The sequence below is a fragment of the Polyodon spathula genome, chromosome 8, assembly GCF_017654505.1.
Source record: "Polyodon spathula isolate WHYD16114869_AA chromosome 8, ASM1765450v1, whole genome shotgun sequence".
In the NCBI taxonomy this organism is placed as follows: Eukaryota; Metazoa; Chordata; class Actinopteri; order Acipenseriformes; family Polyodontidae; genus Polyodon; species Polyodon spathula.
Window position 1 is genome coordinate 525,784 of NC_054541.1, and position 13,473 is coordinate 539,256.

Sequence of the window (13,473 nt, forward strand, 5' to 3'; positions counted from 1 at the left end):
CTCCATCATAACTAGACTGGTAAATACATTATACAAAGACTTATTTCAGCCACCCCGAGAGCAGCTTTTATTATGAATCTGTTTAAGCAATGAAGTTATGAACATCAGTTTTATATAGAGGAGATCCCATGCCAAAATTATAAATACATCAATACATACAGGGATCAATAAATACAGAAATGAATAAATAGATGAATAGATAAATACAGAAATGTTGAAATAAATAAATACACGGATATTTATTTATTTATTTATTCATTCCTTATTTTTCATTTTGGCATGGATTATCGTCTATAGTGTTACTAGTCTCGTTTGAAAACTAATCGCAAAGGCATAATTGTGCGGTATTTGTTATTCACAATACAGTAGCTGTAATTCATGCAAGTCTTTTTCTGTGTTATTCACACCCTCATTCTAGGTGGCGCCTCCACGATCACTAATCCTGCATGTGCTTCTCTGCGCCCCTCTTGCACGGGTGGCGCTCTTGCATTGTTTTGAAGGCGGCTCTGCTCCTGCGCAGCCCCTTTGACAATCTGCAGGGTCTGCGCAGACTCTGAGTCCAGAGATGCGTCTCCTCTGTTGTCAGATCCGGCTGCGGTCACGCAGGTTGCCGAGCTTGGACAGGGTGTGCGCGCAGACCAGTGTCGTTAAACGTGGGACCTGCGCAGACTCTCAAAAGGCTGCGCGCCATGAACGCGCCCAGCGGCTTTGGAATTGAGCATGCGCATTAGAAAGCAGAGCCGGTGGAAACTGGCGCCATTTCGGATCGGCGCGGTGTCAGCATTGCATAGAACACAGCGCGCAAAGAGCCAACATGGAGAACTCTGCCATCCAGCTTCATAACCGCGTCGAGCCGCCCTCGCTTCCACAGGGAGGCCAGCCAAGGATACGCGCCGAATCATCCAGGCACGCCTTCTGCTGGGACGCTTTCATTACAGCTCCGGACAGAGAGAGGGCTGCTTTGTGTACCTGGAGAGAGGTGGCTGCAGGCGCTGCTGATTTGCCGAGACCAGTCTGCCACTAAAACCAGTGAAGATGGACGTCAGTGTCTCCGTGTCGTTCTTTCAAGAGCAGCTCGCCTCTCCCGTCGAGCGCGCAGTGAAAGCGGCTGTAGACTCCGTCCTGCGGGAAATTACTGAAGTTGTCGGCAGCAGATTCACTGAGTTCCGAGTGGAAATGACTGCAATGAAGAGAGAGAATGAAAGTCTGAAGCTGAGACTGGAAATATCAGAGAGCGAGCTGAGAGCCGTGCGAGGGTGTATAAACGCTGCAGATACAGACATTAAACAGCCTTTCATATTTCAGGGTAAGATTGATTGTATTGTGCGGTATTGCTCGGTCAATTCAACACCTCAAACCACCTTCTACTGGAAAGATCTTGGTTGGAGTTTCCTTAAGACCCGTTTTAAAGTGTTTGGTGATAAGCGCGGTTAGTAGCACAGCTCTGTCCTAATATTGGTTATAAGGAGTCTAATTGAGGCGTTGTGTTGTTTTATAGACTATAGGAAGGTAGTGCATCTAGCCTAGTCTAATTCATATTGAAATAGCTATTCTAGAACTAAAAGTACTATACTGGTAAGTCTTAACCAGCCTGTAATTAGAGAGGATGAAATGGTATCCTCATGGTAAAGCGATGACTTGTATAGAGTCCCTACTAAAACAATAAATGAATGGATAGTGCTATAGTGTAAACTGTACTATAACAGTGTGCATTATTAACAATGGACAGTGCTACAGTGTATATTATACTATAACTGTGTGTTATTAACAATGGACAGTGCTACAGTGTATATTATACTATAACTGTGTATTATTAACAATGGACAGTGCTACAGTGTATATTATACTATAACAGTGTGTATTATTAGCAGTGGGTAGTGCTACAGAGTATATTATACTATAAGTGTGTATTATTAACGATGGATAGTGCTACAGTATATCCTATAACAGTGTGTATTATTCTATTATTAACATCTATCATTTGCTCAAAACAGCGTCTTGCTGCAGTTTGTTAGGAAAATCCTAACCATAATAAAGTACTTTGAGCTGATGGTAAACAGAATTAGGAAATGATCCCTCATTGTTTCAAACCCAGACATTTAGTAATCCAGGTTATTCTTTATGAGTTTGCACAGGATGCATGCAATAGGGATAGCCACACCATTACAAATGTATTGTAATACTACAAGGGATGTGATTGGATTTATATCTACAGTTCACGTGACACTGCACAAGCAAGCTTCCAGTGTTGTTACTAATGATTATTACACAGGTGGAGTTTGTACAAAAAAAAACATATTGCTGCACTTTGAAAGTGAGAGTTGTGTAAATCACTTGCTTAAATGAAACTGCTTTGAGAATAAGCAGGCTATCCTGCTGCAGCCCCTTGTCTGCTCATTGTGTCTGACACATTGAAACTTGTATTCTGTGTTGACAGTTTCCATCCAAACCGTTATCACAATACAGTGTGAGTTAACAAAAAGCCATTCCTCAGACACTGTGCTGAGACTGCAAGGCTCCCCGCTTGGTTTCTAAGCGTGTTTGCAGTAGAGAAATGGATGTTTGCATTGGAACAGAGCGGCGCTCATGATGGTGATTGACAGGGAGGTGTAAGTGGATGCAGTGCTCCAGTGAGGTACAGCAGCTGAGAAAGCCCAGCAGGGCAGAGTCTTATTTTGTACAGGATGTAGAATAAAAAGATGTTCATATGAAAATGCCTTTTCCTTCACTTTGTTCATAGGAACACAAACACAGTGTTATCCAATGATTGCAATGTAGAATAACAGGAATGGGATCAATACCAGAATGAACCTAAACCACCAAACTATTATACCAGCTCACCCCTATACGAAATAACTGAGGAACAGTCACTGGAAATGCAAGCTGCACATTATTGAACACAGCAGCAGGAGGGGTTATTTTGATACAATCCCTGATCAAAGCAGCCAGCACAGAAGGTTGATAGGAGTTGAAATAAATATTTGATCATTGCAAAAGTATGAACCATGGCATTGTGGGTAGGGTACTAGAGTTAGATGTTCTTCATTCTTTCAAATTTGAAAAATTAATTTCAGCTTTAATTAAAGGCATTGCTCATCCCTCTAGCACAGGTATTTTAGAAGGAATGTTGGATCCAGCCTGATTCCCAGCTCAGGATCCTGTAGTATCTAGAAAAGTACAAGATCCCATAGGCTATCATTCATGATTGGTATCTATTGGGCAGATGCCCAGCGAGCTCAAGCAGGCACTATAGGGCTGCCTTTGTCCTCCTGGGAGCTCACTGCCACGCTCCTGGGTGTGAAGAGGTGATTGGCTTGCTTGTGGATTAGAGGACCCCCTCTGTTCACCTCAGCTGTTGTGGGGTTTCCTGCTGGAGGGAAAATGTGTTTTAATGGGGAGTTAAAAACCGGGTAAAGTAACTGGGCACACTGTATTAATGTAAAAATAAATAATTAAGAGAAATACCTCCTCTTAGACTGGAAGACATCTCTCAGTAGCATTCTGACACGGGAATGGCTTTGTAGAGGAGCTGAGCTAGTAAGAAAGAGTTGGAATTTTATACAATTTTGTTTCCCCACAGATCCCAGAGAGAGCCACGCTATCCCTGAATCTGATGCACAGGAGGAGCCAAAGATAGAAGCAGTTTCCACACAAGAGGAGTCCTTTGAGCAGGAGTGCTGTGCAAGTCTAGTGCAGATTACAGAGCTGCCGTTTGTTAAAGATGAAGAGGTCCCTCAACAAGAATGTGTTCCTATCAAAGAGGAGTTCATAGAGCAGGAATGTGTCTCCATCGCAGAGGAACTTCCTGCTGAAAATAATGCCTGTACACTTGAGGAGAACTACAAGCTGGGATCCAGCCTGTGTGATGATTCTCCATCTGAATGTGAACTGGGATTTAGAGGTAACCCTACAAAACAAGCAGCATTGAGCTGCCTATTCATCTTGCAGAGCCTGCTACTGAACACCAGCAGTGTGCTTCACATTCATATTTTAACCAGGGGGAGCTGCCCAGCCACTCTGTCAACAAGGACATAACTGTGCTTGCTCCTGAGGCAGCTGCTAGATGTGCAGCCACTGCCCCGCCTCTTTAGAATGCTGTTAGATCAGCGGTGTCCAATCACGCTCCTGCAGGCCATTCCACTCCACATTGAACACGTTCACTTCTATAAAGTGCTGCTCCTGCGCCTGGATGGAAGTAGAATTGGTTCAATTAAACAACTTAGAACAGGTTTGAAAGAGCAGGAGTGGAATAGCCAGCTCTGGACGCCCCTGTGTTAGATCTGTGCCTTTCCCCATTCCCGGTAGCCTGTTTGCAGTTTGCTGCTCCCACAGCTTTACAGAGCTGCAGGGATCACATGTCCATCACTTGGTGACATCACGTCCAGGCGGGTTGCTTAGCATCTCCAGAAGAAATATTTCAGTAGAGAATTTCAGTGCAGAGTATGCAGCAGCATCGCCAAAATGAGAGCAAACCCATATTATATGAGAATGAAAACCAACAGTCTTATTGTATTCCTTACACTATTCAAATACAATCGCATTTTTCAATGTTCATCTCACTGCAGCTATCCCAGGGACTCTAATGTTTGCTCGCAGCATTACATTTCACACTTGTGCATCTCGCAGTAAGCATTGCTGTGTTATTATTGTCACAGTACAGTAAGTATGTGTGTGGAGGGGTTCTGTACAGCAGACATGCGAATCAGTTTCAGCTGTGTGGGGGAATGTGGGAATTATAGTATTACCCGATCTTTGTATAATTTTTGTGTAAAATATCTGTTTTACAAAAACAAATTTCTCTTTACAGTCTCCCTCCAGCCCTACATAGTTCTACATGCTGTGTGTCTTCAGTACAGGCAGAATAAAAAGGCAAGGTGCAGTGTGTTGGATTGCAAATGGGATTTCTGTTTTTAGAAGCACAGCAAATATTAATCATCAAAAGACAAATTAAAATATTACATTAATAGCAGTACTATCACCTCATCTCAAGCAGCCAATTGATGACTGAACTGCTCATTTTCTTATGTTCTTACTTGTTTTCAACACACAGACACAACACGGGAGCGAAGCGTTGGTGTGTTTCCAGGAACATCTCATTAAAATAGTCAGGAATATTATGACATAGCCATGGATTTTTCCTGGCTCCCAGCTTTGACCTACATTCCTGAATATGGTGATAGTAAAAAGAGGCTGAGATGAACAGGAGTGATATGAAATGGATCTGACTGAATTCTCTCAATACACAGTCATCAGAGTTCACTCTAGTTGTCATGTTTATGACATGAAGCCCTGCAGAACAGTGCATGTGGAAGAATGCTGTACAATAGCCTTTGTCTCTCTTCTCTTTAGCTTCTAAAGTAGCTGAAGGAGAACATGACTCCACTCCATCATCCCAGTGCAAAAACTCTTCTAGTGGCAAACCACAGTGCAAGAACAACAGAGAAACAACAGCCCAAGGAGAGTATGTGAAGACATTGAGAACTCACTCAGTTAAAATTCCTTCTTTACAAGACAGACCCCCTCTTACTGTGGAGAGTACAGAGACGCCACATTCTGCATGTTTTAACAGTTCTGAAACCCAGGGCAACTTGAAGACCTTGCCTTATTCTATTAAGGGTGGGAAGAGTTCCTGTCAATTAGACGTTCCTGAAACTCACACAGGAAATCCCTCTGGAGGGACTACATTTTCCTGGGCTGATTGTGGGAAGTGTTTCAGTTATATCACTGCTTAAAGGACACCAGCGCGTTCACACAGGAGAGAAAACTTCCCACATACAGTACAGTGATAAGAGTTTCACACCAGCGTTTCATTCACACCATCAAATTCACACAGGAGAGAAACCTCATCACTGTGCTGTTTGTGGGAAGAGATTCAGCCTGTTTGGAAACCTTAAAAGACACCATAAAATTCACACAGGTGTGTAATCCTCTCCCTGCAATCTTACAGGACTCGAGAACATTCTCAGAATTGCAGACACTTGGGGACACCTAAACAACAGGAGAGCATTTGACTAAATACAGAAATATTTACTGAAAACAAAAGAATAAACCTGCTTGATATATAGGGTCACCCCTAACCACAGTCTGTTCAGATCAAAAGCTCACGGACCACAAATATGAGCGAGTCTTGAGTCTTGCATTCCTCATGTTGTTGAGCATTGGGATTGTGTTCCATCACATTAGTAATGTATTAAACAGATTGTTCTTATGAATTCACGTTTCTCTTGCTTTTCTCATGCATTGCTCAGACTCTTGCAGTGGCTTCTGTGGAAACTTCTTCAATACCAGGTTGACTCTGTGCTACCTCAAGACACAGCACAGTGTACCACAGTTATCATGAGGGCAGCGTGAAGTGTAAAAGCAATACTGTTTCCAGCAGGGGGTGTTATTATTTGTAGTGTTTTAGATTGCAAGGCTGTGAGATTTTAAACAGCAATCTCACATGACTGCGTGGAAGTTGGAATCGGGGGTCAAGGATTTATAAACTGCAGAATCAGGAATAAAAGACTGAACAGACATTTTCAGTACTTGGAAATGGGAATTTTAGCAACAATGCCTGCATCTTTTGTTTGAAGTAGATTATGATTAGCTGCACTGCAGTTTAGTATACAGCTCTGTACTAAATCCACAAGTCTGTTGCAATTGACCCACATGGCTCTCATTGCTGGCTTCATCATGAGCACTGGACACTGGGAAATGTAGTTCTGATGCCATTTTAAAATCTCAGAACTACATTGTCTTTAACATATTTCTATAAATGATGTGTTCTATACCACTATCTGTGCAAGAGGCTGAAAGCAGAGACACACAGTGCTGTTACAAACAATGCCAGCAGCATTCATCGGGCGAGCCTGCTCAGCCTCTCCCCCAGATTTACAGCCTAATAAAGTCAAGGATACCAAATGTGCTTCCAGCAGTGGAAGATGCTATTGATAGTGTTGAAGTGGATACACAAGAGGCTGTCCCTGGAACATCAGGTATAATTCACTACAAAATGAGTATTCAAATCCATTCAAAATGAGAATTCAAGTCAATCCAAAATTAGTATTCAGATCCATTTAAAATGAGAATTCAAGTCAATCCAAAATGTTAATTGGAAATGAGAGTTGAAATCAATCCAAAATAATTATTCTACTCCATTTGAAAGCAGAATTCAAATCAATCCAAAATGAGTATTCAAATCAATTCCAAACTTACCATTTTGATTGCTCTGTCGCTCTGCTCTTTTTCCCTCAACTATAGACTGTAACGATCTTATTCTGAAAACAAATAGCTTTTAAAAGATATCTTGAACTTTCAGCTTTTTTTTTCTTTTAAGATGTGGGTTGCACCCCCTGTGCGGCTGTGTGATCTGATGCAGTATTTATAAATGCATCTAGATTATTCCTGCCGTACCTTTCTCTCCACATAAACCTGACCAGGTCTGACAGTATCAGCTCTTCTGTGCCTGTGTTATTTTAAATGGTTTGTTAACACAGGCCCAGTAGGTGTCCAGTTGTAAACTGCAAAGTCAGTTTGATAAGTGACCGGGTATTACACAATGCAACCAGGGTCTAGGCTGGGGCTACATCAGTTTCCTAACAGCAGTAAAATAGTTTGTGTAACAATAAAGCCGTGTTGTAAGTGTGATTTTACTAGAGCTTCCTTTATGAAGTGTTTTGGACGTTCTCAAGCCGGAAACCCTCTTCAGTTTTACTTTCAAACTGGTATAATGATTGTTTATAAATACTCCAGTTTAAATGTAGCTACCTAATTAATTAGTGATACTGATGAAGGGACCAAAAAGGATATCAAAGGACAGAATGTTCCAGCACACAAATAGGTTGGGCCAGATGTCCGGGGGCAGTGGGGGGATGGGAGAAGAAGTGCAATGCCTGCTTGACCATAAAATGCTTGCTCGATCGTAAATTCCAGGCTGAAGTGAACATAACTGCAACGGAGGGGGCAATCAAGCCCCGCAGCTGTCCTCCGTTGGTTGAGTATATGAGTTTAGGGGGTAGGGAGGAATGAATTATCTGCTGCGTGCCAAATCCTGATAGGAGCAAGGGATTTTATGTAGAAACTATATAACCCATGTTATATACCCTTTACCCCGGTAGAATACACTAGTTACTGATGGAGTGTCTGTTATTCTCCGGAGCTCTCTGTTGTTTGATGACCACTGTAATAAACCTTTGATGCAATGATCGGTGTGATTAATTGTCTCTGAACATCTCTGCACTTCATTTTGCGACCCTACACTGATATTAATCAGAAACATTTTGTATGAACGTCTTTTCAAATCATAGCGCTCACCAGACAAGCAGCTCTCAGATTTCAGAAACGTTGTGGACTCAAATCCCACCCATGTGACAGGAGCAGTGTTAGTCTGTCAACGTCACTCTGTAACCCTATTAAATAAAATACATTTTTAAATAGGAATTCTAGAGACCTTGCAAAGCAAAATCAAACAAGCTCTTCAAAGTGTGTTTCTCTTTTGCTTTTAATTTTAATTGCATCCAGGCAATCTGACCATTTGGAAACTAACCATATGTGACGAGGTCCTTTACAACTTTTAGCTTGAACCTCATCACCCAATGTAATCCTGATGTTCTTAATCATGTGTGGACAGACAAACATACAGGCACACACACTCATACACACTGTAGGAATCCAGATTTCATCTGAGACAAGAAGAGAAACACAAGCTAATAAAGATAAAGTCCAGTATAGTATTAGTTATTAATCCTATAGCCTGATACAGAGTCCCAGCACCAGAAACAGTGTGCAAAACACTTCTCACTGTGTTTAACTATTTATTTTTATTTCATCAAACAAAACACAGCTAGAAACCAGAGCTGAAGAGTCAGATTGTACTGCTGTAGTCAAATCATGTAACACATAGTTATTATTTTTAATGATATAACAGAGGATTTACTTTACTTCCCACCCCTCCCCTCTCCTATTTCGTGTCTGTGGTCGTCCATTAATCTATATTCATTTCAAAAGAATCCTGAATGTTGATAAGAAGAAGAAGACGAAATAATAATAATAATAATAATAATAATAATAATAATAATAATAATAATAATCTATTTGTATATAGCGCCTTTCACAGTGGAGCACCATCACAGAGCGCTTTACAAGATAGGAGACTAGGGTGTGTGAGCTGTGCATCAACAACTCACAACAACGCCTCAGCACATTTTCTTTGCTTTTTTTTTTTTTTTTTTTTTTAAAACAGCTTCAGTGGTTTCAATCTATCCTCACACTAAATGTTGTAGCTAGCACTGGACACGGCATTCTTTATATTCCCTTGTGTGATCGAGTGTTAATCCGCTCTGCAGCGCACTCCATCACCCACACAGCTCCCTTACCTGCAGACCGCGGGACAACTGATGTACAAAGGCTGTTTTGTCAGTCACTGTTGTGGATTAAAACAGTATTTGTTTGAATAATAAATAATTAAACTCACATGGGGGGTGTGTTGTGTCGCGGGGCTTCCTGTGCTGTAAACCTGCACTTCATGGAGACGGACAGAACGCAGCTCTCGCTATTCCTTATCCAATGCTGCCATCGTGTGGCCATTTCATAGAACTGTTCAAAACTATTTATATGTAATATATATATATATATATATATATATATATATATATATATATATATAGGATCGCAACTCAGTTGGCATTTCAAATTACTTTAATGAACCTTAACCCCTCTGCAAAAAAAAAAGCATTTCAGATACATTCTTAAAATAAAGTTTTTTGTAATTGCTCTTATTTGAAATCATTCTCAGCCGTTTATAGTGCTTACTATGTTTTCTTACTGGACTCATATAAGCAAATAGTTATTATCAGGTTTAGCTGCTCTTAGTCAAATTCACTGTTATAATTTACTGTTTGGGTTATTATTTTGCTCTTGAATTGATCTTATTGTACTTTTCAGCTGCTCTTATCTGTATTGTGAGATTGTGTAATGTGACATTTTATAACGTAATACTTTGTACTGTGATAACTTGTAACAAGTGTAAGTCACCCTGGATAAGGGCGTCTGCTAAGAAATAATAATAAAAATAAATAAATAAATAATAATAATAATGTATTATTATTATTAATAATAATAATAATAATAATAATGCCATTGCTGAATTTCACTACCTGTACTACCCATTGAGAATCAGCAGAGGGCACCAGCAACAGCTTGTGACTGAACTGTGCTCACATATAAAAACAAATGTTAGTTTATTAGAACCAATAGTTCTATAAATGGCCTCACGATGGGATCATTAAATAAGGAATAGCGAGTGCTACGTTCTACTCTCGCTTGTCAGCCTAGCATCTGTACCCCGTATAAAATCCTGCTATTGGTTTTAATTTTCATCATGACTCGCTTGTCATAACGAATCCATTTTGTGTATAAATTAAACACAGCAGTGTTGTTTCTTGTTGCATCTAAATCAATAGCCAGGCTTTTATGTCTTATTTTTTTACTTGACAATTAGTAGAGATCACGTAGTTTTTGTTTAAAATGTGTTGGTTAGAGTTAGGGCGAATGAATAAATTATAAATCACAACATATCATTCATGGGTAAAGAAAATAAAGAGATGAAGATCTTATTTCCGTTTCTTGCCCTACACTGACAACACATAATACATAAATAGCATATCTCTGATAAAAACAATAAAAATGATTAATTAAATTCAGAATTTAGCAGATTCAGGTAAGAATGGTAAAACAGACAATTGGAATAAACAAATGAAATCATAAATGTTAAAAATTATTTGGAAGATGAGTATCTAAAGTGTAAGAAATGAAACTGCTGAGGATGAGAATTCATTGGACAATGAAATGAGGAAAAAAAAACTTTGCTTTTGTGACCAGGACACTGATATTTTGAAATGTACCTATTTTCCAGAACATTCCAGATAGATTCAGTGCTGCGTAAACCTGGAGTAACTTCTAGAACTTTCCAGTAATATAAATAGTAGTATAAATACAGGGGTCTTAAGCCCACCAGTTCAGTTTAGTTCCAGCTGCCTAAGTGGATACATATCTGCATTTTTCTGAGATGGTATCAAGAGGCTGCAATGGTGGCATTCCTGATGGGTCTCCAAGGTAGTTTTACCAAGTTTCCCTGCTATCTTTGCCTTTGGGACAGCAGGGACACCAAGGCACACTACCACAGGCAGGACTGGCCACAGCGGACCGAGTTCTGTGTGGGGAGGAACAACATCTAGTGGGAGCCACTGGTGGACCCCCGGAAGGTGCTGATGCCACCACTGCACATCAAATTGAGCCTTATGAAACTCTAGATAAGGAGTCGTCAGCCTTCAAGTACCTTCAAGAATTCTTCCCTAAGCTGTCTGAGGCAAAGGTCAAAGCCGGTGTCTTCGTCGGACCACAGATAAAGAAGATCCTGGAGTGCAATGAATTCCCCAAGAAGCTCACTAGTAAGAAAGCGGCTTGGAACAGCTTTGTCGCAGTGGTTCGGGGCTTCCTGGGCAATCACAAGGCCGAAAACTATGTGGAGCTGGTTGAGACTCTGGTGAAGAACTACAGCACAATGGGCTGTAGGATGTCCCTCAAAGTCCATATCCTTGATGCTCATCTTGATAAATTCAAGAAGAACATGGGAGCGTACTCGGAGGAGCAAGGCGAGCTCTTCCACCAGGATATACTGGACTTTGAACGCCGCTAGCAAGGACAGTATAACAAGAACATGATGGGAGACTACATTTGGGGGCTGATTCGTGAAAGTGATTTACAGTATAATCGTAAATCTCGAAAAACTACTCACTTCTAAATCTTTTGTAGTCATTTTTGTATTACTTTAGTATAAATACATGTTAATTTGGAGTCATATGTTGTTTTTTTCTGACTTTATGTGAACGAAAAGACACACATTTGCTCGTTTTCCCATTGGAAATAGTGATATTTTGAAATATCACTGTCCTGGTCGCAAAAGCAAAGTTTGTGGGGAATAATAGCCATTTTCTATACTTTTGAGGCATAAGCAATTAGGAAATAACACTTACTACCCAGGAACAAAAATTGTGTTACATAGTGTAATATGAGAAACCAGGTAGAACACATCTAATACAGAATAAAGACAATCCATGTGTATGAGATTAGAAAGAAACAGTGATTAATACATATACAATAATATGAGAAAACAGGTAGAACACATCTAATACAGAATAAAGACAATCCATGTGTATGAGATTAGAAAGAAACAGTGATTAATATATATGCAATTGAAAAAAATTAAGTATAAAAAAGACCAAACCTAATTGTTATAAATAAATTCAACGGCAAAAACTGTGTTAAAGTAACATTAAGGTTTGGTTGCAAAAGTTCAAACGGTTTGGAAATTGCAAGATAGCCACGCAGTCTTAACTCTGCACCCTTTTGTGTGTCTTTTTTTAATATACATAGTAATCGCAATGCATGTATATTGATCGTGCTTTGATCACTATAAATAAATAAGGAACAGAAACTGTGTGAACTTACCTCTCAGGAGTAAATCACTGCAATGAAGAGTCTGCTGAAAATTCACTGCCACAGACATTATGACATCACTTTTCTTTATGATGTCACCTTCAGGTCAGTGCTGAACATGATCGGCACTTGTCTGTTGCCATGGTGCTCAGCTTCTAAACAGATAAGTGCATTTAAAATGACTGCACTGTGCAAGGGGAGGGGCCAGTCATCTTCAATACAGTGAATAATTATTCATTTGAAATATCTGCAATGCAAGCTTGTCCTGTTGCTTTTGCTGCTCTTTCTCTGCTCTGCATACCAGTGATGCCCTTCCACCCAGCGTGCAGATATACTGTGCTGCTTCACTGATTTCATTCAGTGTGTGTGAACAAGGATAATATTGGTGATACTTTTTTATAAATAAAAAAATACAAGAGAATGACATTTTACAATCAAAACATGTAACTTAAGAAATCAGCCCTCCTTTAGTTCTCGTTCATCCTTGTCAGTTAATTGAAATGATTTCTTAGGTTACATTTTCTGAACCCTTTTAAAGGATACTATAATTGGTCTGTTTAATACAAACCTCTCACTCTCTGGCATATATGATCTGATTTCATTATTCATTCAATACATTTAGTTTATTAACCTGCTATGTCACTCCAATTACAATTCTTCAGTGCAGAGTAGTTACCTTAGCAAAGAACGACTTGAACGATCAAATTCAATATGAATTACTGCAGCAGGAAGACAGATGGGAAGGGGTAAGCTTTTGAAGAGCAACCAAATGGCAATTTAAAAGGGGACCCAGTGCTTTTTTAGATACCATTTAAACTTTATTATTCCTGAGTGGACAACTTTGATGTTACAATCACTTCAGGTAATAAAACGAACCACGTGGTCAATGATATTATTGGTTGATAGGAGGATTGTAAAACCTGCATCAGTGTGTAATTGTTTCTGCTCATAGGTTAAGGAATAAGGGCTGATGTCTAAGAGAAGCTATATTAAATC

General features: G+C 39.9%; 1 protein-coding gene across 1 annotated transcript; it reads left to right on the top strand.

The window, feature by feature from the left end:
- Positions 1-394: 394 nt before the first annotated feature.
- Positions 395-7,033, top strand: LOC121319176. Its single transcript, XM_041256362.1, has 3 exons — positions 395-1,306; positions 3,581-3,901; positions 5,350-7,033. The coding sequence occupies exons 1-3, from the start codon at positions 1,036-1,038 to the stop codon at positions 5,730-5,732; spliced, it is 975 nt and encodes a 324-aa protein (XP_041112296.1). The 5' UTR covers positions 395-1,035; the 3' UTR covers positions 5,733-7,033.
- The last annotated feature ends 6,440 nt before the right edge of the window (positions 7,034-13,473 follow it).

Bases quoted from the DNA above. Each gene is read 5' to 3' on its own strand.
- LOC121319176 (XM_041256362.1), top strand. From the start codon at position 1,036: ATGGACGTCAGTGTCTCCGTGTCGTTCTTTCAAGAGCAGCTCGCCTCT. The intron at 1,307-3,580 runs GTAAGATTGATT...GTTTCCCCACAG, and splicing joins ACAGCCTTTCATATTTCAGG to ATCCCAGAGAGAGCCACGCT. The intron at 3,902-5,349 runs GTAACCCTACAA...TCTTCTCTTTAG, and splicing joins ATGTGAACTGGGATTTAGAG to CTTCTAAAGTAGCTGAAGGA.